Below are 27,551 nucleotides of genomic sequence, written 5' to 3' on the forward strand. Positions count from 1 at the left end.
TTATATAAAATATGTAAATAAAATTAAAATAAAGAAAATTAATTATAATTATGTATTAAATTATAAATGAACAAATAAATTTACTTTTCTAACGCAATTTTTAATCCTGTTAGGTGCTGCTGCTGCTCCATGAATTGTCTTCAGAACCCGTTCTTTGAACGTCTAAATTTAACTGTTCCATGGCATCTTCCAGTAGATTGTCTTTGTCTCAAAATTTTTCTTCTATTTTTTCTACATGCTTACAGTATTTTTTCCAATCAACTGATGTTACTGTGTCTATGGCTTCATGCATGAATCTTTTTAATTCACTAGCGGATAATGTCGATAGGTTCTTCTCTCGAATTTTTCTTGTAATTTACGCCCAGGCCAGTTCAATTGGATTGAAGTCGCACATATGTATAAGGGGGCAACCGCAACACACAATGTCCATGTAATTTCAATATTTCATCTGTTTTAAAAGTTTTTTCAGGTCTTTTGTTGCGTTCCACTAATTTGCAAAATAATTCATGTTTCTCCTTGTTTTTTTTATGCAGAATACGGAGTTCATTTGTCCGTGATATTCACCTGTAGTTGTGCGCGATTTAAAAACCAATGCTGCATCGTTAACAAAGCCGCTTCTTCCCCCAACATGCACTATTATATTACATCTGTGTGAGGGACTTGTCTTTTTGAGTATCTCGGGAGTGCCTTCACTCTGCCAGTATTTGTTGAAACAAACGTATACGATGTTTTTATTTTTAGTTATAAAGAACTGAATAGCTTTTAAATATTTTGCTCTCCAATTCACAATATTCGGCTTTTCAATAAGCACTGTTCTTAAAGTATTCGATTTTTTTCATTCAAAACCCATGGTTTTTAATAGTCGCCGAAGACTGTGGACTTGCCACGGAAAATTTATTTTTTCCCGTATGGCTGCCAATGATTTTACATCGGTGGGAATTATTTTATGCACTGTGCAAAAGTCGTGAATGATGTCACGTATAATTTTTTCATTCTCTTCAGGACAGTGAAATTCTATTTCCTCCCGTCAAGGCCGTTTTTTTATTGGGGATGATAATAATTCTTCTTCTCCAGTCAGGGTTAGTCCGGTGCGAAAGAGAAGGAACTCACCCTCGCCTTCTGCGACGAAGCGTCCTCTTCTCGAGCGAAGACGGTTAGGCAGGTTTTTCTCTCTTCAGGTCCTCGAAAATTATATGCAAGTTGGCCTTTCTGGCCTGGACTGAGTTTCTCACATATTAGCACACCGTATACGTAGACTTTCGATACGAAGGTGGAGCGATCTCAGCTTTCCTTAGCTTGTCCTCTTCCCTCTTGATGTTTTTTGAGCCCTTCTCTCTTCTGTCTCTTCTTTGGCTTGTTTCTTCTAAATCTTCTCGCTAAGGAAATGGTTTCGACCGACCTTTGTACTTTAGCAGTACTATACACACTAGTCAGTATTTGACTGTGTATCTAAAGTGTCATCAGATGTGGGCCGTCCGAAATTGATGTTTGCGTTGTCCATAACTTCATCAAGCAAACCATCATTTAGAAGGTATTCCTCTTCAATTTTCTTCACGTGTGCACAGCATGCCTGCCACTTCTGTCTGGTGTACTGTGCAACACAGTCTTCTAGGAATGCCCTCTTTTCTTGTATATTGTTTGAAAGGCATTCCCTACCCACCTTATTTTTTATATCCGCCCAGACTAATTTAATGGTGTAGTAGGATATTCGGAATGAAAGGATTTTCTTTCTCGTTCTCTCCCAGCAGAGTACAGCAAGAATGCTTGGCCGCGTCCGCGGCCGTGGTATTTATATTTGACCGTTGCTAATGAAGCGCGGCTTATCAACAAGACGCGCCGCTAAGTGGCTTCCCGCGCAAAACCGCGAGTCTCCCGCGTAAAACCGCGAGTCTACCACGAATCGCAAGCTAATTTGTTCTGGAAGCTTCTATCGCTTCGCGATTATTTGATTGACGACGAGGATAGAATGGAAATTTTTGTCGCCGTCTTCGTTGATAGTTGTTACAATGGGATTTAAATCTGGGTGGTAAGATGGGAGTCTTAAAATTGGCCATGCTTTACTAATATCTCGTCCAAAACATATTCCTTTGCAATTGATGTCGCCCTAATGATTTCCATCAATTGCGGTTTCATCATCTTTGAACTAAATGGCATATTTTTCTCTGCCAGCCAGTCCTGCATAGTCTTCTTCAAGCTTACACTGCTTGGTTTCTTCTTCCTTTGAACGCAGTGGTTTGATGCGTTGTCCATTACCGAACGCGGCGGTAGATTGGGTGCTATTTTTTCTTCGACCCACTTCATAAAATTCGCCGCGTTCATGTCACCGTGGTAGTCGCCCGATGCTGTTTGGGATTGAAAAATAAACAATCCATTTATGACAAACCCCAATTCGCCACCAGCGTGTGCAATAATTAATCTTTTGCCTTTTGATATAGGAACTGTTGCCCCTGCTTCTTCCGGCGACTGCCAATATTTTGCGGTGACATGGCTTGAATGGAGATACGTTTCATCCAGATAAATAATGGGACAATTGTTGCTTCTAAAATCATTTACTGCCCGCAAATATTTTGTTCGCCAACTTGCAATCTCACTTCTTTTAACAAATAGTCTTCGTTTCGATTGGCATTTTTTCCATCGGAAACCCATTTTCAGCAATTCCTTGCGTAATGTTTTCCTACTGCCAAAGAAAACCCCGTCTTCCTCCAACACCTTGGTCAAAGGCTTTAAGGAAGAGCACTCTTTTTTCGTTACGTAGAAATAGTTAATTTTTCTCCGGATCGCGTCTGCCGTGGAGGGATTGAGGGATATCTTCAATCCACTTTTTTGCGTGTGTGGTGGCGTTGTTGCACTCCCAGATGCCTCCTGCGAATTCTTCTTCTTTCGCATAATTCGTTCCACTGTTGTCTTAGAAACACCAGTCGCTTTCTCTACCTCACTAATCACATTATACTTTAAATTACGTTCGCCTTTATTTTTTTTTAAATACGTGAAAACTTTATATACAATTTCCCTTTCGGCATCTTGACTTCTTGAGGAACTTCTCGTGTCCTATTTGAAAATGAAGATGCCATTTTTTAAAACTAATTTTTGCAATTAATAAACTATAATAATTTTTAACGTAGATACAATATCACTGCTTTCTACACGAACCGCGCGGATTGATGCCTTTTAGGTAAAAGCAAAGAATCACCCGTTTTCAGAAAGAATATAAAGAAACATCTTCATCCCCTCCCTACACTCACCCACAAGCTCACAAAAGACAAGCTCACTAGAAGGTGTTTAGGTTTTTAACTTTACGACCCAGTCGACCATCCGTGCTACATGCAAATACCTCTTTTCAAGACACTTTTTAATTAATTTTTCACTTCTTTAGAAATCGAGGCCCAAAAAGTACTTTATTGTCACAGAAACTCTGCGTTCTGCAGGCAATACACCTTTCTGATGCTTATGCGTACAGGGTGTAAAAAAAGTCATGATCATAGCTTTAGAGGATAAATCTACACCTCTGGATCGGTGGACATTTATAAAAAAAATTGCCACAAAATTGTTTATAAAAATGAGAATTACTGTTAAATTTTGTTTACATAAACGTATTCTGCTCGACAAGAAGAGAAAAAGTTTGAAAGGAGCCATATGCCGCAAACAAATAATTTTCAACATAAACGTTGTTAAACTTTTGCCACGATTTAATTGTGTAGAGTTATACATATAGATTAGGACCTACGACCTCATAGGATCTAGCCGCGTAGCAGACGTTCGGTATAATGGTGTACTGTCCGACAAATCTAAGGTGAAGTCTTAGGCGGGGCTTAGGGCCTAGAAGTAGGAGATGTAGTAAGCTATTAGTAAGCTAATAGAGATAGAATAAGGCTATCGCAGTTATTCTTCTATGAACAATAGATGACGATCGGGTCTCGTTCGAGCAGTCGATAAACAGATGAGCAGTCGATAATTAACCGGAATGATATTTCCATGACCAGTAAGAGAAGATCGTAGTTACGGGAACATGATGCGTCTTACACGGCATTAAGTTACCCTAGCCTCTCATGTTTCAATTGTCGTAGTTCGTACCTCCTTGTTGTCCCGCTGGAATGCCTATAATCCTTCACGGAGGATACAGAGTTCGAAACCGGCTACGGCGAAGCGCCCCAAGGGCCTCGGCTCAAGCGCCACACTCCACGCACGTTGTGGGGCCAGAAAGCGGGTGTGGCTATATAGGGGACCCCGGCTGTCAATCCGGGTGCTCCCCTGCATTCAGAAAATATGGAGGAAAGACATAATAATATATTGCCGCCGGGTTCTCGGATGGCCCGGCATCTGAATGCGCCGAATGTGAGAAATACTGCGACTGGCGGAAGCAACCCTGCTGCGAATGTGCGGGGCAGACAGATAGCGGCACCGAGTAGTGGCGGTGCCGCTGCGTCATCGACGCGGTTCGTCTGCGAGCACTGCAGCAGGGACTTCCAGACGAAAATTGGGCTAGGGGTGCACGTTAGACGTAAACACCCCATCGAAGCGGGACCCCCGGCTGCCAATCCGGGTGCTGCTCTCCTGCATTCAGTAAATTATGGAGGAACAAAGAAAAAGAAAATTGCCGCCGGGTTCTCGGATGGCCGGGCAACTGAATGAGCGTGAAAGAGCTGTGACCGGAGGAAGTAGCCCTGCTGCGAACGTGCGGGGCAGACATGAGGCGGCACCCAGTAGTGGCGGTGCCGCCGCATCATGGACGCGATTTGTCTGCGAGCACTGCAGCAGGGACTTCCAGACCAAAATTGGGCTAGGGGTACACGTTAGACGTAAACCATTGAAGCCAACGACGCCGTCCAAGTTGACAGGCTTCGCTCTAGGTGGAGTGAGGAGGAGGTGCGACTAATAGCGAGGGAAGAGGCAAAAGCCTCTCTCGCTGGGGTAAGGCTGATGAACCAACATCTTCTCAGTCAGTTTCCCCAGAGAACTGTCGAGGCCATCAAGGGTAAGCGCCGACAAGGGGTTTATTGCGAGATGGTCCAGACGTTCTGCCAACAGGCCTCCAACATCGAGGCTGATGACGGCGCTGTAAGCAGGTCCGAAACGGTGATGATAGGAGCCGAGTTGGTCGATCGCACTGACCACATTGCTGGGCATCTTTGCTGTTAGGGTTTACCCAGGAGACGTGCAAATATGAACCCCCGGTGAGGTTCACTCATACATACGTGCACGCATTCATCTTCACTCTCGCCTGTGACCGGACTCAGCAACCTGCCCCGACGTGCGGGTACTTGATGGAATATAACGCGCAGTAATTGCGTTAAAACGGCGTCAATTCATCCACCAGCCCCACAACACTCGCGTAGTCAGAGTCCGTAACTGGAATGTGGTTAATCCCAGATGCCAGAGCTTTGCTTCGCTATGAGGACTCCAGACTCCTCGCCAAGAGATGGTAATGGCGGTAAAACCGACGTTTTCTGGTAACGCAATGCCTGGCTTTCGGTCAGGTCTTCGCTGCCCGGCAGAGGTGGAATAAGAAAGTTCCTCATCCACATGCCATCCCTTCTCTCGGAGAAACACAGCGACTCGACGGCACAGGTCGTTATGCCGCAAGATTTTCCCACCATGCGTCCGGAAACAACGCAGCACGCAGTGCACCAGTGTCTCGATATCGGGACATCCGGCACGACAATGCACATCGCGCCCCGACCGCCCGCGGGAAACTCTCGCTCTAGAAGGTAAACAATTAGCACGGACATTGTGGTAAAGTACGTATTCTGCTCCTGGAATGCACGAGGAACCCTCGTACACCCAGTGCGTACTCAAGCGACTGGTTCCGGACTCTAGGAATCCTTTGCCATCGCATGAGTTATACAACCCCGCAGCACAATTATTACCGAGCTCAGCGGTGGTAGAAACTCTTTCATCCCTGTAGCGAAATTGATTTTCACACCAGACCAACTGCCGAGCCACGAATGGCGTTTCGGCAGCGGCCCGGGCAGAGGGCAGTGTGCTTCTACACAACCGCTGCAGTCGCTGATGTTGCATTATAGGGATACTTTTCGATAATAAGGGCAGACCCAGCCCTCCCTCTCGTGTCCGTGTATGGAAGTACTCAGCAGGGACATCATGGGATAACCGTAACCAGGTGCGCACTGCCGTACGCACGTCAAACCGCTTCAACACCTTAACAGTGGTGGGCCCTAGCACCCAACAATGGAAAAATCGTGGGAGCAGGTGGTCGCGAAGCACTTTAAGCCTCCGTTGAGGCTTCAAAGGTGCCCGCGACAACTTACCCAGTGCGGGTGTCAAAGCGGCAGGCGTGGGGTCAACCCTAGCCCCTTCAAACGAAGCACCCAGGTAGATCCAGGCGTCGGTCGGGGATTTCGGCCGAAGCGTAATATCCCCTAGTTGGAATGCTGGGTCTCTTACCACCCTCACCTTCTTCTCGCGCCCGGACTCTATCAAGGACCACACCCAGGTCTTGTTGGCACTGACTTCCAGCCCACACCGAAAAGGCACATTGTAACCTTTGCAAGTTCTCCTGGAGGCCATAGGATGTTGAGGACAGGAATACTATATCATCGGCGTAGGCTAAGGCGTTAACGCGCTCACTACCCATTGTGAATCCAACGTCCTCCGAGAGAGCCCAGCGCTCTATCCACGACCAGATTGAACAGCTGGGGCGATAGAGGATCTCCCTGTCTTACGTCATGACCGATGCTTATTGGCGTTCCATCAAGACCGGGAAGATCTAATGTGGTCTCCGCATTCAAGTAGATTGCTCTAATATATTGGCAAGTCCGCCTCCTTCAAGGATCTTAGAATGGCACTGTGTGAACCGTGTCGAAAGCCTTCGACACGTCCACACAGGCTATATGTAGGGACCAGCACTTCCGACGGGCCTCATGTAGGGCAGCAGATAGAACCGTGATATTCTCACAGGCCCTATCCACCGCCCTGAAACCGCGTTGGCGCTCGTCCGTTAGTTTTAATTGAGCCAATCTACCCGCTAGGATGCGATGGAACTGCCTCAGCGTGACCGATCCTATACTCAGGGACCGGTAGTCGGACGGCCGAGGCCTATCCGGCATACCCGATTTTCTGAGAAAGATCGTTCTCGATCGCGCCATGGAAGCAGGTACCTCTCCTGCAAGGAGGAGCAGGTTGCATAGTAGTGCACGCAACGCGGCGGGAACAGAGTTCCACAACCACGGCGACATACGGTTCCGCTGTTGCCATGTGGCTCGGCTACACACTTATCCTGCTCGTCGTGTGTTGCCACAGTCAACCGCCGAGAATCGCACGAGCGACACCAGACATTTCGTCTCGCTTTTTCAATAAAAGATTTCAAGCACGAGCACGCGTAGGTTTATTCTCCCGTCGCCCACATGCTCTTTAGCGAACTCCAACCGAGCTTTCCGATTCTTTTTAGAAACAAGTGGTTTCTTATATGCTCTGCGTGAAAAAAAATTATTTTCGTCTAAACGACGGCTAACTGTTCTGCTACTAATGTTTTGGAGACCCAATTGATTTTTAATTTCGGAAGCAGTGCAAAATGGATTGCATTTAGAGAGCCTTGCTATTCGACGATCTAGCTTTTGACTTGTTTTTCGCGGTCTGCCGGTTCGTAATGCCATTTTAACAGTTCCATATTCATGAAATCGTTTTATAATCTTCGTGATAACACAACGATTTACACCAAATACTTTTGCAATGTCAATTTTTCTCTGGCCTTTTTTAAACATTTCAACTACACTTTGTTTCTCAGTTTCAATTAAATGTTGTCTTCCTGTCATATTTAATGCAGCTAACAATACAAACCACACTAGACGATGTCAGAAAAGAGACTAAACATCTTCAAAAACGTTTGCTTACATTGTATACTTTACTTACTGAGAGATGTTCTCATGTTTCTCAACTTTTGTCACAAAGCTTCTGTTTTGTTTCCTCGACTCAATTTAATTGTAGACCTTTTATAAGTATAATTGAACAAAATCTTATTGTATGTTGATGTATGAAATGTTATCTTTTTATGCTATTTTTAATTCCAACCTATGTATCTCCGAAGATGAAAAATATACAGTAATTGCCAAACGATCATTTTATTTCTTAACTTTTGTCAGTAAGTGTAGATCTTTCATCCTCGCGAGACAGCAAATAACGCGTGTCGGGAAGTATTGACTTCGTAACAATTTCGATTACGAACAATACGAACGAAACAAAGCTGTTCACGCCTCAAAATCCCTCATAGGAAAATCATCAAAACTCCCACTTAGGTTAAAAATCCTTATCTACACAACATGTATCCATCCAGTCATGCTATATGGAGCTCAGGTCTGGTGAAACACTTTACAAAACTATCACCTATACACAACGCTGGAGCTAGAATAGCAACTGGTGCGTACTGTACGAGCCCAATCACCGCAATTCTATGCGAAACCAACATACCGCCGCTAGACACCAGAAGAAAACAATTAAGCTTATCGTACGCAGCACCTAAATTATCAACACCACCAAATCCTGTTTACAAACTAATAACTACTGACAGCCTTTATAACGAATTCGCAAAGAAGCCTAATTCTCCGAAACCCTTAAACTTCCGGCTCAAAAGATACCTACAGGACCTAAAAATCGACACACCATCCGTTGCACTAAGAGGACAATACCAGCTTCCACCATGGACAATAGAAACCCCCCACATAATAGATACATTCCTAAAAGTAGGAAAAAATATTAACCCCAATACCGCCAAAACCTTATACACTGAATTATCTAGCAAATATCCAAACCATGGGCAAATTTTTAACGACGCCTCAAAATCAAAACAAGGCGATATGCACCCCTGAAAGAGATTTGCAATTCAGACTTCCAGAAGCATTCACAGTTTTCAGAAGTGAAGCATTTGCGATTCTACAAGCCTTAAAATATATAGAAAAAAAGATGCATAATAAATTTATTATTTTTTCAGACTCCAAGTGTTGTGATAGCCTTACAAAATTTAAAAACCAGAAACACAATAATACGGAACATTATCGAATTGAATGCAATACTCAATTGCGGCAAAAAAGAAATTTTATATTCCCGGATCTCCTCACACGCCAACATCGAAGGCAATGAAAAAGCCGACTCAGCAGCATAGCTAGTTAGCTCCAATACGTCCGAATCAAATGATGTCCCTATATTCTATCAAGATCTTCAAAATTACCTCACTAAAGCGACAATAGAATCATGGAATGAAGAGTGGAAAAATTCAAGACCGACTAAATTACACAGAATCCGAAGCAGTATAAACGATGCCAATCCGGCTTGGCTGCTGAACAGGAAGGATCATGTAAAGCTAACTAGAATAAGAATAGGTCACACAATCTAGTCACACTCCCATCTCATCACTAAAAAAGAATCAAACAACTGTGATATCTGCGGGATACAAAACTCCATCGATCACATCCTGATAACCTGCCCAAAGTACAATATGAAAAGGATGCAACATAACTTGCCGAATTCACTGACCATGCTACAAAAAGAAGATTCAAGTAAAAAAGCTATAAACTTTTTGAAAGATATTGCTTTATACCATCTACTATAGACTGCACCACTAAATAAACTCACTGTGGTCACTAATAACCTCAGAAGGTACATGTGACCTTAATCAACCTATAAAAAAAAAAAAGAACATTAGGCGAAACAGAAATCGAACTGGAAGTCCATAATAAAAATATTGTTGGAAAATTTCAAGTGCTTAACGTTCATACTACTACAGTAAATTCTCTACAAATGTCAGTAAGTTTGGATTCTACAAGTGACAGTATAGATGGTCCTACGCCTAGGCTGCGTCATTGCTGCGCCCATGTTATCTCGCTAGCAGTCAGTCAAGCGTGTAACGCTACACCAGTCGGTTTCCTTTACGAGATTTTACGGCTCGACAATTCATAATAGAAAAATATAATTTCTTTAATTTTACTTTTTTTCATCTGCAGGTTGCTGTCAGGCGGCCACAAGAAAATACATTTTAAGCATAGGATTATAGTATTATGCTTTATAATTTTTTTTTTTTCAATTGAAAATAATGTCTAGCTAGCTATGACGTTCAAAATTTTTAGTTGACAACATTTATTTTATTTTAATTATTCTAAACATTTGAGGCACTCCAGTCACTGATGACCACCATGGCCATATCGAGGAAACAATCTAATGTTAATACTTATTGAGTGATTAATTACAAAAACAAATTGTTAAAAAAATACATTAAATACCTGTACACACTGGAACTTTCTTCCGCCTTTGTATTTTCTTCGGCCTGGGTCTAGTGAATTATAGCCATAAAAATCATTAGCCACCTTTGGCCGCCCGACCGAGGTGCCGAGCCTCATTTCGGCCGATCAGACCCCCCTTGGTCTACCTTGCGCCGCGCGAACGTCCATTGTTCGCGTCCGCGGTAGGTTTTTCCAGTAATAAAACGGTACCGCTTTCGGGGCTGACAATTTTTCATAAACAAATTCGGACAAAGTGAAATAATTGTTCAATCTGATTTGCAAGATGTGATCAGCATCGTCATAGGAGAAGAGTGCATGCACGATCAAGCCACACAATTTGCTCGTGAATGTGAAAAAGTGGAAAGAAGAAGTGAAGAGGACCACATTGAAGAAGGACAACCTCCAGAAGAACCAGCTACCGAAGATTATGTACACCACCACAACAGTGAAGTTGCAAGGAATGAACTGCAAGCGATATTTCAACGATTGGAATTTTATAGTGCAACAACACCGCAGCATATTAAATATGTCAGACTGGCTCTAAGAGACTATTTTTTTTGCGAATAATGTTGAACAAAGGGTAAGTATGTACTCATACACTGGTAAAATTTTTCAACCTACCTGAATATGAATAACTCATACAATAATTTATGTATATTATTTGTTTTTAGTGAATAGTGACAAGAGTGCAAGAAAATTTGAGTGCTAGAACGACCGAGAATGCTGGATACTGGCAAGTATGTATTAGTTTGTAACTTTCCAACATTATTTTCTGCGTATCAATTTAAGTATACAAGTATCGATACGAAATTCATTTTTGCAATGTCACTAATGGATCATTTTGACCCGGCCGATTGTTCTAGTGTTAAAATCAGGCCCGATTCCTACGCCTGGGGTCATCCGCCGTTGGGATTTTTCAAGGACGATCCGCATGGGAAATCACTAAGGATCCATCCGTACGACGCATCCTGTACTCCGGATGCCTTCCTTCAAGAGCTCCTATGGTCCTCCTTAAAAATGTAGGGCCGATTCCACAAGTGTCAGTAAAATGTAGAGTCGATTCCACAAGGGTCAGTAAAATATAGAGTCGGCCTACCTCCACGTAAAAAAAAAAAAAAAATGTAGGGTCGATTCCACAAGTGTCAGTAAAATGTAGAGTCGATTCCACAAGGGTCAGTAAAATATAGAGTCGGCCTACCTCCACGTAAAAAAAAAAAAAAATGTAGGGTCGATTCCACAAGGGTCAGTAACATTTTACATACTATTCCTACGACCGACGAAACTCCAATAAGTAAACACCTACCGCTACCCATAGATCCATAAAAACGAGGTAGATAAACAAATAGAAAAAATGTTAAATCAAGAGTGTAGCGCACCCCGTAAAGAGGGTAGTGCTCCGAGCGGCCACCAGAGTAGCGCCCTCGTCACTTCCCTCGTCACCATCCCTTATAGACTCCCCCACTATCTCACTCCCCCACTCCATCAGTCTCGCTGGCCCAGGGGACCCCCAGCAAGGATAAAAAGAGGGCCGATCTACGATTTTTATGGACAAAAACGGATACTTGCTCCAAGACGCTCCCTTGTGTGGACATCGAACGGACAAAAATCCTGCCTGGCTCCGACTTTGCTCCCTGGCGTAGACAAATCCAGACCACGAGGCAACGTTTAGATCCGTCTACCCCGTTAACGTTTCCGCGCCCTTTTGGTGAACGTGCGATAGTGACCGAGTGACAAGGACAAACTCGAAAACAGACGTTTAACGCTGCAGACGAGTGCGGTAGCTCCGATAATAGTGGCACAGTGTTCTCGTGAGGTTGCGATATTTAAGTGTAGTCGGCCCGAACCCCACACAACCTAAGACGCGAAGATCCCGCACTATAAGAGTAATTAAACCCTCTAGCAGTCCCTGGTCCAGCCCTTCTTGGGTTGTTCCAAAAAAATCAGACGCATACAGAAAATTGAATGAGCGAACAATAGGCGATGCATATCCTCTCCCTAATATAGAAGACATTCTTGACCAATTAAGTCATGCACAATATTTCACTACGTTAGATTTAGCAAGCGGATTTCATCAGATCCCGATGGATCCTAAACATAGTCCCAAAACCGCGTTTTGCTCGCGTGCCATTTGCCCTCAAAAATGCACCTACTTGTTTTCACGTATGATGAATAACGTCTTAACCGGATTAACTAATACTCAATATTTCGTCTACTTAGACAATGTTGTACTTTATGGTTCCATGTTACATGATCATAATCGCAAACTGAAAAATCTATTCTCTAGGTTACGGGAAAATAATTTAAAATTGCAACCTGACAAATGCGAGTATTTGGGTCATGTAATCTCTGATAAAGGTGTAGAACTTAACCCTAATCAAATAAATTGCATCCATAGAATTTCTAAACCACGTAATAAAAAGGAAATCAAAATGTTTCTGGGTTTGACTGGGTATTACAGGAAATTTATTGCGAATTTTTCGACGATCGCGAAACCTCTGACGCACTTGGGCAGAGGAACAGGAAAATTCATTCTTAGCCCTAAAGGAAAAACTAACTAGTAAACCTATTTTACAATTCCCTGATTTTTCTAAGGAATTCATTTTAAGCACCGATGCATCTAATGTCGGAATAGGAGCAGACTTATCACAATTTTCAAATAATCAATATCTTCCAGTTGCATACTATTCTCGCACACTAAATAACTCAGAGCAAAACTATTCTACATCGGAAAAAGAACTGTTAGCAATAATTAATTTTGTCGAGCATTTTCGGCAGTACTTATGTAGTCGTACATTTACAATCTATACAGATCATAGACCACTTCAATGGCTTTTTAATTGAAAAAATCCGTCCTCCAGATTAGTTAGATGGCAACTAGACTAGAAGAGTACACTTATAATATAAAATATAAACCAGGGTGCATTAATTCAAACGCAGACGGTCTCTCTAGACTCGTTCCTGAAAGCTCAATAAATATTACAGTTAATAAGGATCAAAGTTATCAAGATTTTGTTAAATTTCATTATACTACTCAGGATACTATATTTTGAAAAAAGTGCGGCTCTTAAATGTTTAATAAAAATCTGCTGTTGCCACCACAGAACCGACAGTTACCCCCAAAAAAATAACTATAATGCGTCGGTAAAGTAAATGTTTCGACGCGATTCTTAAATTTAACGATTCTTAAATTTAAAATTTAAACTTAAATTAAAATTGCGGCTCCATAAATTTTATTTTTTGTACGTTACTTTGTTGAAATTGTGGATTTGGTTTTACTAATATGTTGTGAGTGATGGCGTGAATGTCGTGTGTTTGTTTTGAATTTGTGTAAACATTCTGGGATAGACATAATACTCGAAACGACTCGAGATTGGCGAAACGGTCAGTGTCTTAGAGAGAAGCAGAGAGTAAACAGTAGAGCCGCGTGGTTAGTGAAAACAAAGAGAGCGAGGGCGAATAAGCGAGAAAGAATAAAGAGCATTGTTCAGGTTATTAATATTCCCTTTTTATGTATCGTTATCGTCGTTGTGCAATTGTTATTATCAAATATATTTGTATTAAACTTTCAATCACGTGTTATTTACCCACAGAAATGGCTCTTCGGCTCCGAAAGGTTCCCGACCCCTGATTTAGACGAAAGTAATCAGTATTCGGAATATGTAGTTTCAAATTTTGATATAGCAAATCTTACAGTAAAATTTAAGGACCTATCCGAAATTCGAAATCAGAAACAAACTGTATACTTGCTGTATCCGCTAAACCATCATTTCGACAAATTAGAATATAGAAACCTTTTCAATTGCTTTCAAAAACTGAAGTCAATTATCCAAGACAGTAAATTCGTATTAGTGCCACCAAAAAAGCACAATAACATAAAGGTAGACCAACTTAATGAAATGTTAAAATTTGTATTCCCTAAAAATGAGATGAAGTTGTCTAATTTCACGAGAGTAACCCCTGAAACAAAAGAGGAAATACAACAGATTTTAAAAGAGAACCATGATAACAAGCTATCCGGACATTATGGTTTCAGCAAAACATATACGAAAATTAAAGAACAATATTATTGGCCTTCTATTAAAATAGATATCAGAAAATATATTCAATCATGTCATTCTTGCCAAATGAATGAAACTAACTTTAAACCTGTAAAGCAACCGATGGAGATCACTTCCACAGATGAAGAACCATTTGAAAGATTAGCCATCGATATTGTCGGTCCATTACTTCTCACAGAATCTGGAAATAAATTTATTTTAACAGCCCAAGACGATTTAACGAAATATTGTTTTGCCGAAGCAATTCCCAATCATGAAACATTAACCGTTGCAAAAATTCTAATTAAATTATTCATGCAGTTCGGAATCCCGAAAACACTTCTCACAGACTAAGGTCCCAATTTTATGTCCAATTTGATAAAAAATTTAAGTAATCTTCTGAAAACAAAACACATTTGTACTAGTCCTTATCATCCACAAACTAACGAAGCACTAGAACGTTATCATTTGACCCTAAAGGACTATTTGAAACATTACATTAGTCCTAATCAAACAGATTGGGATGAATATATCCGATTCGCTACTTTTAGTTATCTCTATCCATAAATTCACTAATCTTACACCATACGAGCTCTTATTTGGTCGAAAAGCTCATCTACCTGCTTCCATTGTACAAAAACCACAATTCCACTATAGATATGATGATTATATTTGCTCCTTACAGAATAAGTTAAATATACCTATCCTTTAAAATCGCGAAAGGAAACTTAATTAACTCTAAACATAAAAGCAAGGAAAATTATGATAGGAAATGCAATTCAATAAAATTTAAGGTAGACGATGTTGTCTGCATATACCAAAAACAAACCAAAGTAGGTATAAATACAAAGCTAGCACCTAATTTTAGAGGACCCTTCAAAATCACCCAAGTATATCCTAATAATAGAGTAGATATTCAAATAGGAAAGAAAACGTGTAAATACCATATTAACCTCTTAAGACCATATATTTCAGATGATTCCGACGGTATTCTTACTTGTCCTTCTTCCTAATTTCATCGTTAGTAATCCTTATATTAACACACCCCTCTCTCACTCAAGCGGAATATTTTATAATAAAAAAGGTATTGCAAAAATATCAAATTCTAATTTAATTCTCTTAATGCATATTAATATCACTTATTTAAATGAAGCGAAAAACATTTTAGAATCGCATTTTACACAATCATTAAACCTATGCAATAAAGCATTGAAAGATCCTACAGAACACAACCACGTCAATTTTCATTACCATCGAACTTTAACACTTATTTCGGAAGAATTGCGAAATATACACAAAAATCACGAAATTTTGTATGATTTAATAAGAATTTCTAGAAAACGCAAACGCTGAGGTTTGATTAATGGAACTTCCAATATATTAAACTGGTTAATCGGAACACCAGACGCAGATGATGCCCAGTACTATTCCGATAGTATTAAAATGCTTGTGAACGATAACAAACAAACGCAAACACTTTGTTGGCTCCCACAATGTTCATGAAGCCTGATTATATAGCAAATAACTCTTTATTTGCAACACAGTTTGTTATGTAACAGTAATGCAATGTAACTGAGTTCTTAAATGTTAAATGTGTGCGAGTCCAGTGTCCTGAGGTTCAAAATTCGTGTAATCGTTCGTACCAGAGTTCAGAATTCTATGTTTCACTAATGTGTTCTTACAACAGTGTCCTTTTTGTCTATCACCCCAGTCCCTTTATACGGTTTTTGTCCGTCCATTTGGGTCCCTTGACGGGGGTGAGATTTGGGTGGGGGGCCAAAACTCCGAATCAAGTTAGGTCGATGCCCGGCGCCAACCGCTCACCCTTAGGGAAGGGGTGTTCTGGGTGAGGTACGCGTCACCTGAGCTTCTGAGAGAAACCCAGGGTAACGGTATCGCTCGCTCGCTCGCATGTGTCTCAGCTCGCGTGGGTTTACGATACGTCAATTGCTATTGAGATGCACGAAGAAACTCCAAATTCTCCGCTTTAATGAGAGGTTTGGAGCCCTCCTGACAATAAGGAATAACTAACGAACGAAACATTAAACGCGTATTCAAACCTTAATCTCAAAAATAGCAGAGTCGCGTCCATATCGTAAACCTGATCTAAACTTAAGTATCCTTAACACACCTTTAAAATCACGAGTCCAAATAATCTCGAGCACAATAAGGAATCTTAATAATTCGTTACAATCATTAAAAACCACTGAGGATACCCTGAATAATAATTTGAGATTAATTAATAAATATACCACTCAAACCAACGCACTTTTAACACGTTTATCCCTTGAATCAGTAATAACAGAGCATGCTACTATGCTCTTATCTCTTTGTAACTAATAAACCTTAATCTCAAAAATAGCAGAGTCGCGTCCGTATCGTAAACCTGATCTAAACTTAAGTATCCTTAACACACCTTTAAAATCACAAGTCCAAATAATCTCGAGCACAATAAGGAATTTTAATAATTCGTTACAATCATTAAAAACCACTGAGGATACCCTGAATAATAATTTGAGATTAATTAATAAATATACCACTCAAACCAACGCACTTTTAACACGTTTATCCCTTGAATCAGTAATAACAGAGCATGCTACTATGCTCTTATCTCTTTGTATGCGTATTTCCAGAGAATACCACAGATATATAAAATCGATTAATTTAGGAAATCATAATATAATTTCACCATTTGTTGTAACTCCAAAACAATTGTGTGAAGAATGAAATAATTACAAGGGCAATCTTGATTTACCTGTAACAACCGACATACAAAAGGAGGATGTTAAAAAAGTGCCAAATTTGTAGCAGTTTAGGCACCTAAAATTTTAATGAGGCATCATTCTGTAAGTCCTAAGGCATCATAAACGCACAATTATTTATCTGAAATGTGATGGGAAAGTTATAAAAAATGTAGATGAAGTTGACGATACTTCGAAATTCGAATTGAAACTTTCTGACTTCAAATGATCATAACTTCGAAATGAATGCATGAAATGAAAAAATTCAAACGCTGTTCTATAGAGGAAAGTCAATATTTATATAGTGTGTAAAAACATATTGCTCAAATTGCTAATTAATAACAATAAAACGCGAAAAATTAAGATAATCGTGAGTGTATTTGAGTTTTAACTAAAATACTATTTCCTGAATCCAGGTCGATGTGGTATTTGCGGTAATCTATTGTCAAAGATGTTATTGCTACTTGGAATTCAAAGTCCATTTTTTCGCAAATAACTCTTTAGAGACCGATACACTACAAGTTTCGTATTTTCCGATGAGACACACCGCTGATAATTTGTACGAAGTTCTCGTACAAACAGCTCGAACTTGGCAAATTAGTTCCAAGATACATTGTATTGTTAGTGACAATGGAAGTAATATTGTAGCGGCAATAAGGAAAGCACCATGGCAACAGCTGTCTTGCTTCGGGCATACAATAAATTTAATAGTACGTAAGGCTTTAAAGAACAGCGAACATATCTGCAACATTATCAAAAAATGTGAAAATATAACATATTTCTTTAAAAGCAGTAATGCTGCTTCTGAATTATTAAGAAACCAGCAAATCCGACAAGGATCGCGTAAAGTTTTAAGCTTGAAAAGGGATGTTATAACATGGTGGAATTCCACTTGTACAATGCTCATCCGTTTTATAGAATTAAGAACAGTTTTACCGACAACTATCGCAGAACTCAATCACAAGAGTGTAGAACATTTGACATTCGAGGAATGGGAAAATCTTAACGATATTACGAACATTTTAAAACCGTTTTGTCAGGCAACTATAGAATTATCCGACGAAAATTATATAACGATATCCAAAGTTATGGTGAAGGTGCTGTAAAAGACCAGGAAAATATATCAACAGATGTTCAAATTTTACGTACGAATTTATTGAATGAATTAAATTATCGTTATAAAGACATTGAAACACATCCTACGTATGCAATTTCTACGATTTTGGATCCGCGATATAAAGATATTGCGTTTGATTCAAAAGAATCCATTAAAATAGCGAAAAATAATGTGATAAATGAGTACAATATTAATCAAAACAATTGCAATATGCAGCCAGGAAAGAGTAATAGTCCTTTAACAACAAATGCAGATGTAAATGATAGTATATGGGCAGATTTCGATAAGAAAGTGCAAAATGTAGAATTTACTACTGACAGCAATCTTTCATCAATAAAGTATGAATTGAAAAGGTAAATATTTTTCTTAATGATACAATTTTTAAAAACATACCATATAAATATATATAATAATTTTATATACATTACAAAATATACAAAGTATAATATGTAAATTCAGAAGATGATATTCCTATGTTTTTAATTTCATCAGCAACCTCTGTTCCAAGTGAAAGATTATTTTCTAAAGCTATCCGATAGAAGAAACAGACTACAGCCGAAACATACAAACATGCTGTCTGCAATTAGCTCCAATAAAAACAAATATATTTAAATGTTAAAATTATTATGCGTTCCACTCTACTTCAACCACTTTTGCCTCTATTCGCCTTAACGATATAGATAGTCACACCTGAAGTCTGGTCTGCGGCCGCAAAGGTGCATTTAACACCCCTCCAGCGACTCCAAAACAAAGCACTGAAGATAATATTAAATCTACCGATGGATCATTCCACCAGAGACATCCACACCAGGACAAGGGTCACATATATTCATGAACTGATCAAGCATCTCATTGCAGGGTACTCAGTGGATGATCATCCAAACAAACTGGTCAGGAGTACGGCCACATTTCAACCTCGTCATCTGCCTTATAAGTCCAAGGTACGATTCCCGTTGGACCTCGCCAAGGATAGAGCTACCTGAGCTTGATTTGGGAATTGGTTATGGCTTGATATTTCGACTTGTTTGACTTATTATACCCCATGCCATATACCCCTCACCCCATGCATCCCCACCGCAGTGTGGTCTTATTCTAATGCTATTATATTCTATTCTGTCTCTACGCTTTCTAAGCTACGCTTACTCCCCCTCTTGCACAGGTGGCTAGTATCCTACTCTTATGAGCGCATCTTCTGCCTCGAAGCTTTTCAATCCTTCAGACCGCTCTGTGACTTATCCCCCCGAGAGCATTAGATCTCTCACTCAGAGAGACCTCCCCACTAGGCGCCCCTTCTCACTTTGCAGGTTTTTTGAAAGTTTTCCTGCACGCAAATATTCATACATGGCTTTAACATCTATCACCCATATAAATATTATCTAATATCAACTATAATGTTTTAGAGCATAAGGAGGAATTACTCCAGGAGGCTCCCCAGGAAATCTAAGGCGGAGAAAAAAAAAACCGTCAGATACTCCTAATCAGTATAGTTAGAACGACACCTGCTCAACTTAAACATTTAATAAAGAAAACATCAACCACATTTCTGGATTCAACTGTTTTGACAACCTTTCTTTTTTTTTAGGGTCCGAAACCACCGCCGAGTTGGAGTGCCTCAGCCCGGGTGCAGGGAATCCGTCTTGCGACATAGGCGTCCCGCACCCGGCGTTGGGTGGCCGGTGGCAATAAGGTTAAGTTAGCTTAGGCTCCTCTACTTCTCTCAACTGGGCTTGGGACCAGCTATGGCAGTCGCCCCCATAGCCGCCTTCCAGGGGGGGTTAGACGCAGTTTCTATAACGCTAGATATAATATATATACATTCGCGAAATGTCACCGCGTGCTTATTCGTCCCTGTCCTTTAGCGCTACCTAGAAATACCCTATCTTATTATATCCTTCCCTTGGTATATGTACAAAACTCATTCACTCTATTGAATCCCTTCCCTTGAATTCCCCACATGCATTAAACCCCCAAAGATCATTCACTCGTCCTCGCATACTGTTTTGACAACCTGAGACGAAGACAATCTCGACCGTTACGGCCCGTTCCGTACACTCATATACGAAATTTACCAACAATTGCTGCACCATGTAAACTTAAAGAAACTAAATATTCTAAACATAGATAAGTTAGATTCACAGATGCTAGGTGTACGATTGGAAGACTTAGTTAAAGAAGCTGAAACAATAGGAAATCACAAACGAACCGAAAATTATATAGAGACAGCAACAAGATTTTGGACGTACCTTGAGTATGGATTTCTATTTATAATGATTATTTATTTAAGCTATAAACTTTATTTTATTTTAAACGATTTAATTTATTTCGTTTATAGTTAATAAACTTATTAGTTTGACAGTTCTAGTGTTGTTTTCAATATGTAATTCGGTTGAAATAAAATAATTTTCCATATTAACGTTTCTAATCATTGAGCCAAAATATCTGAATTCAAGGTCATGTGAAAGTCATAATATAGTACGTCGTTATATTCGTTTTAGACTATAAAACGAATATTCGCAAAAATCAAGGTGTCCTTGACATTTTATTGAAAAAGCAAATTTTTGAAAAATGTTTTTATTGAAATTTGTAGCCAAGTCGAGACTGATTATCTTTTGCTTCAAACATTTTTGTGAGATTATTGGAAATGCCACAAAAATGGTGGATACTTTTATAACAAATAACAAGTATATAAACAATTAAAATTGATAGTATTATTAAAGTACTGTAAACATTATCCTGATCACTCTGCACACTACATATAGAATAACTGTGAACGTAAAGGAAGCTTTAACGCGTTGTTGCTTCATGTAGAATTCATGTAGCTTCGCATAGTTTGATACAATTTGATTTCATTTCATTCACTATTCAATTGAAACAAAAGTGTAATCAACTCGCCTTGTTGCAGAATTCTATTCACGATTGTATGTATGTACACGCTATGACGAAACACGTGGTAATTCTGAATTGAAGATTTTATTGTACACTTTCCTATACAGTAAATTCTCCACAAGTGTCAGTCCGCAAGGAAGCTAAACCTGACACTTGTAGAGTCAGGGACTACGTTTTCGAGCCTCGCGCCCACCTTTGTAGTTTGCCGAACGTAGACAAGGACAGCGAATAAAAGATAAGGATGAAACATGAGTCGAGGCAACCAAGCGATTTAAATACCAACTTTTTTAATTTTACTTTTTTTATCCCGAAATTTTTTTTAACATATTGATGAGATTCTTCTGATGAAAATGACATCAAACACGACATAATTTGAACAACATTTACTTATTGTCACGCCAGACAGTGAACGTGTTAATAAGTAAATGTTGTTCAAATTATTAATTTGTCCAGCCGTGAAATCTCGTAAAAGAAACCGAGCGGCGTAGCGTTACACGCTTGACTGACAGCGAGCGAGATAACATAGGCGCAGCAATGACTCAGGCCTAGGCGTAGGACCATCTATACTGACACTTGTAGAATCCAAACTGACTGACACTTGTAGAGAATTTACTGTATACAGTAAAAGTTCTATAAGAGTTCCAAAGTCGGGACCGTTGTGTAACAGCTACGAAAAAGGTGGTAGATTTCTCAAACTCTTTGTATTTTACCGACGGACGCAGAAAGAGACAGCAGACAAAGAAGAGAAAGGTATTGAAAGTCGAGCCAGTCCTAAAATATCAAACACCTACATATCGGTGAGACAACACTAAACAAAAGAAAAACTTTTTTATTTTTTGTGTTTTGCTGATAAAAATTTTACTAACATATCCATTTTTTTTTTTCTGATTAAAATGAGACCAAACACGGTACAATTCGGTGTATATTTAGTTACTTAATAAGAAATTCCACACATGCATATGTAGCGGGTAAAGAAAGATTCACAAGCCCAATCGACACAACCAAGTTTTGTAACAATATCGTGTTTGGTATCATTTTAATCAGGAAAATCTCACCAATATTTTGATGAAATTTTTATTAACGAAAAATTGAAAATAACAAACTTTTGTAGTTTTGTTAGCATTGTCTCACGGACATGCCGACGCCGAATGCAATAAAGAGATGCCGCGGCCGTGTCACATTAGTCGCTTGCCTGGTCCAAGGGTGGTCCCCCCTTGTGGTGGGGATAGACCATAACAGTCATGGCGTAGATCCGAAAGAACTCTTATAGAACTTTTACTGTACATATTTGTTTTCCTCTGAATATACAGGGTGGAGCTATAATTTTGTCGACCTTAAATGTTTCCGTTATCTGTAATAGCATGAACAAATGTTGTATACAAAATTTGCATGGCATGGAGGGGAACATATTGCGATGCAAATATTTTTTGCGTGGGTGGAGGCATAGAGATTTGAAAGTCACCGCTACTTTTTTAAATGCGATGCTGTATTTTTTTATCACTGTGTGATAACCGGTATTGAGACGTTTTCAGCAAACTATCTTTACTCATTGCCTCACAACTTACCTCGTCAAAAAACAAAACATACGAAAAAGATATGGATCTTGGCACATTTAACGATATACCTATTGACAAAATCAAAGTCGACGAACGAAGTCATTGTAACTCTATTCTTGACATAAAAACACATGATATGAATGATATCGATTTCTCCTTAATATTCTCGAAACTATAGATCAAGAAACGGTGTACTAACACTGTAACTGGAATATTCTGCAAAATCTGATGGTGCTTGGTTGACATTCCTCGATATTTACATGCATGCCCTTGCCGAGCACGTGTCACATGACGACGAATGATACTATCGATTTGGATATCTTTCACGATATCGTCGTGCAGCGTGTTTGTAATTTCCATGACATTCTCCCAATAATAAAATTATGTCAACAATTTAATTCAAAGTGTAATCTACCATTTTAATAAGAAGTAAATTTCGAGATAGTTACGTTCACACTGCGTCGCAAAATAAGAAAGTACTAAACGATTGATCACTTGAAAATGTCCTATGTACTAACGCTTATTTACAAATATCCATACAAACATAAAATGTTAGATGTCACGCATACAAGCTGTACCGAAATGGAATAACACTACAGATCATTCAAATTAAAATATTTGCTAAATGGATGTTTTTTTGCCACAAGTAGCTAGTACTGTTTTGTAGGGAATAACGAACTGCATCGATTGGTGCATTCAAAAATATACGATGCCATTTAAACAGACAAAGTTAACCTTTATATGTTCTCTACGCATCCACCTATACAAAAGTACTTACATATATACATATTATATCAAATTATGTGCCCCTCGAAACCATGCAACTTTTATTTGATACATTTTTCGATATCATCAACAGTTGCGGAGATATTCGAGAGGATTGATTTAAATAGGACACCCTGTATATAGTTATCTCGCTATTACGTGAAACTAATAAATCTATCTCACGGTAAATATAATACATACATATCGTTTCTTTCTTTTGCACAGCCGCCGATCTTCAGTCGTTCCAAGAACGTGAACCCCCGATCGTACATCATTAATTATCAACACAATGCATAAGGATTAGTTTTTTACGAAGCGTGGACCGCCGAAAACGCACGTGCGCACGATGCAGCTCCGCACGTCACCGGACGTCAACTTTAAATGGAAATGTCTTAATTATCAGAGCACGTAGTAACCAGTAAAAACTGCCATCGAATCCTGCACCATCCCACAGTGGCGCTACACGACTGCAATGGATGAAATAAAATCCGCAATGGAGAGCAAGATGTTTTGCTGCTGTGTGCAAACGTCACGCCCTCTCGCTAGACCATAGAAAGCAATGGTATTTATGGACGGCGCAGGAAGAGACGTTGAGAGCAATACGTTATGATACGATGGAAAATTAAAGAAACAATATATGGCTAGCAAGGAGACACGTATTTACACGTCAATTCCAATAAGAAATATATTGACAAAAAGAAGGTTTAAAAACAAACTTTACATTTAAGAGACGTTTTGCTAAGAGCCCTAATGGTAAATTGTGTAAATATTATAAAGAATTTGCATAATGACAAAAGAATGAATACACTGAATAACAGAAAACTAAATTTTTGTATAAGATTTTTTAATGAAAAAGAAACTAATGACTAATGGAAACAAAAAGTCGCACATTTCTTTCGTATTTTTAAAATATCACTAAATCACATCTCATTTTCTAAAAATCACAAAAATGACCTTGTTCAATTTCAATAGTGATTTTAGTCCTTATTCTCTATAAATTCTATTAAAGAATTTCTACCCTTTAATCACAATTTAAGCTCAATGAAATTTATAATATGATAAAGAGTATTTACCCGTTTATTGAATCATTAAAGTGATTGCTGCGCAATTTCGATGCAATTTCTCATAAAATTGTACAATTTTCAAAAAAATTATTCGTAAAAATTCATACTTAATAAGAAACTCGATGATAAACTTGTTAATATTTTTAAATTGTTTACTTATATTCATGATATTGAATATTTATCACAAAACTTTTACATCCAACGCATTGAAGTAACTAAATACCTCTTTCAAATAGTTTTTAGTGATTGGTGAATTCATTTTGATATCCATATGATCTATACGGAAAACATTGGTTGGTTTCTTAGACTACAGAAATAAGCCAATGGTTGTTTCTACTTTTTGCGCAGGTGCAGCAAGTGCAGTCGATGCGAACAAACCTAATGTCGACCGACGTGGATAGACGAGCACCAAGTAGCTCAAAGTGCAAATTAATTCTGTGCAAAATTAAAAAGTCGTATTCATGGCTACTTACTCGTTCTGTAAACTATACTACATTAACATGTGACACACAGGAAAATGATAACGGCTGAAAGTCTGCAATTTGCAGCAAGAATGAATATGTTCTAAGCACTTGCAGCATCTTCTTTGAATCAGCTGTCATAAGCAGACGATACACAGGTAAAGTTTACTTTGCAATATTTAATTTCTTAATTTTAATATCCTTGCCAGGAAAATTAAAAATTTTCAGTTAGTCTTCTAGAAATTTTGGTATAAATGTAATGTATTTTACATATAGATTCACTATTTCTTAAAATTTTTTTAAAATAAATGTTTAAAATATCATTAATGTCATAAATTTCATATAAATCATCACGATACTATATACATAGTGATTAAATTCCAGAACTTATTGTATGCAAACTTTTTGATCTAACTTGTTGATATTTTTTAATGTTTTAGTATCTAATGCCATTCATTGGACTATAAGGTCATGGAATTAACTGAAACTAGCGTACAAATAAGAGAATGTTCCATAGACTTTATTCCTGTTTACATTAAGCAAGAGAATGACGAACATGAGACAGATTTTAATGATATTAAAATAATTAATGCAGCCCAGAATTTTTGTACTATTGAAATTAAGGAAAACAAAGGATGTACTATAATTAATGACAACAAAGCGTCAAATACAAATAATAAAGATTATGCACAAAATACAAATAACTTAAACAGCTCAAATTCCATATTAAACATTACGCATGAAAATGAAAATTGTAATATCAGTGGTGTTTTAAATGGCTCAATGTATTTACAAAATTTAGATTACGAAAATATAAATATAGAAATACAAAAACCAACAAATCAAGTTGCTGAAGTTTTTATTCATCAAAATGAACAAATACTAACAACCAATTATAGCGTTTCAACAGTTACTATACCAAGTGAACTTTTAGGATTAAATCTTAACATAAAGAAAGAAAATGAACTAGATCAAGAAACAGTTTATACTACAGAGTGGTTGTGTAATGTAAATAATGAAACTGACCTGCAGCTAAAAGTTTCTAAGAATACCAAAGACAAGGTAGAAGTTCCTACTAATATTGATTCTACAATAACTTTATTGAGCAAACAGAAGGATCAAACATCAGAGAATGCCAATAACTTGGAAATCAAAGAAAGTTTACCAGAAAGACCTAAAAGGCAATTAAAAATAAGATCTAACACATTACAAGACTATAAAGAGAAGTTACGAAGAAAAGCAGAGTGCATGAGAGAGAAAAGGAAAAGATTATATGAGCAAGAAAGTGAAGAACAGCGTCAGCAGAGATTAGCAAAAGAAGCAGCAAAAAGACGAGAAATGAGAATGTATTATGAAACACCAGAGCAAAGAAGGAAAAGGTTGGATGCAGAAGCAGCAAGAAAAAGAGAGTACAGAATGTATAATGAAACACCTGAAGATAGAAGGAAAAGGCTAGACCGTGAGGCAGAAAGAAGAAGAATGAAAAGACTTTCTTTGTATGCTAGTGAAACTCCTGAACAAAGAAGAGAAAGATTAAATAGAGAATCAGCAAAACGAAGAGAAGCTCGACTTAATCAATATGCTAAAGAAACGCAAGAAGAAAGAAAGGAAAGATTAAAGAGAGATGCTTTGAGAGTTAGAGAAATGAGATTTACTAAATCTGCTATTGAAACAGAAGAGGAACGCAAACAAAGGTTAGTAAAAGATGCTCTTCGGAAAAGGGAGGTAAGAATGCATGGACGCCATTCAGTGCATAATAATTTCACTGAGCTTCAAACCATTCGCAATTTTGAAGAATTAAACAATGTGCAGATAAAGGAGAATCCTGATAATCAATTGGGAGGTCATTATTTGAGCAACTGGATGGTGTGGTTCCAAAATTCATTAATCCAACCAGTTTATGTTGGAGAACAAATCGTCAAATCTCAATCAGAAAATAATGGATAAAAAATTTGTGTAATAAACTTTTAGTACTATACATATAATTTCTAAGCATCTGTAAATGGAACAAAGTACAGTATCTGAATTATGTATGATTTGTATATGCTTTTCATACATTTACGCTTGCAATACCATAGCAGAACAAAATATACTGTATGGTCACTGCATCAATATACTGTTTATTATGTACAACATATGTTATTAATAGTTTATATACACTGTACAATTTAATTTTTTAATACTTATACATTTTGTAACCGAACATGATTACGTTATGATACATTTGGGAGAATGTAAAAACCTGTTATTTAGTATATTTATTAATATAAAAGAAAATTCAATGGTTAATGAATATTATAAACCTTTAAAATGTTTAATACCATTGAATTTTGTATTATGATAACTAGAAAGTATTTAAAAGTTTTACCATTTTAAATGATGTACAAAGTATAATAAAATTATTGTAATGTTATTATATCATTTAGTATGAGTGAAAAAAGAAAGTTTGACAAGGTGTTAAGATTGTAAAGAATTAAAATAATATGTTTATGAGATACAAAAGATACTTCTTAACAGTGCCTTTTTGTTTACTATTCTATAAAAACAGTTTGTAATGTGATTCAAACAATTTATACACATTTATGTATTATTTAAACATAAATGAATAATTCTGATAAAAGTCTGACTATTCCTTTATATAAATATATATAATATGTATATGTGTGCGTGTGTGTATGCGCGCGCGCGTGTGGGTGCGTAT

At 38.2% G+C, this 27,551-nt stretch overlaps 2 protein-coding genes across 2 annotated transcripts; both read left to right on the plus strand.

Moving 5' to 3' along the window:
- Positions 1 to 17,537: 17,537 nt before the first annotated feature.
- Positions 17,538 to 18,730, plus strand: LOC108578003 (zinc finger BED domain-containing protein 4-like). The gene is given in 3 exon segments (XM_017941246.1): positions 17,538 to 18,099; positions 18,102 to 18,471; positions 18,658 to 18,730. Coding segments are annotated over 3 exon segments (1,005 nt in total).
- Positions 18,731 to 24,925: 6,195 nt separating this feature from the next.
- On the plus strand, positions 24,926 to 26,797 carry LOC108578019 (trichohyalin-like). Its single transcript, XM_017941264.1, has 2 exons — positions 24,926 to 25,008; positions 25,291 to 26,797. Exon 2 carries the CDS (start codon positions 25,322 to 25,324, stop codon positions 26,795 to 26,797), a length of 1,476 nt encoding a protein of 491 aa, XP_017796753.1. The 5' UTR covers positions 24,926 to 25,008; positions 25,291 to 25,321.
- The last annotated feature ends 754 nt before the right edge of the window (positions 26,798 to 27,551 follow it).

Source organism: Habropoda laboriosa, unplaced genomic scaffold (assembly GCF_001263275.1).
Source record: "Habropoda laboriosa isolate 0110345459 unplaced genomic scaffold, ASM126327v1 scaffold983, whole genome shotgun sequence".
Classification (NCBI taxonomy): Eukaryota; Metazoa; Arthropoda; class Insecta; order Hymenoptera; family Apidae; genus Habropoda; species Habropoda laboriosa.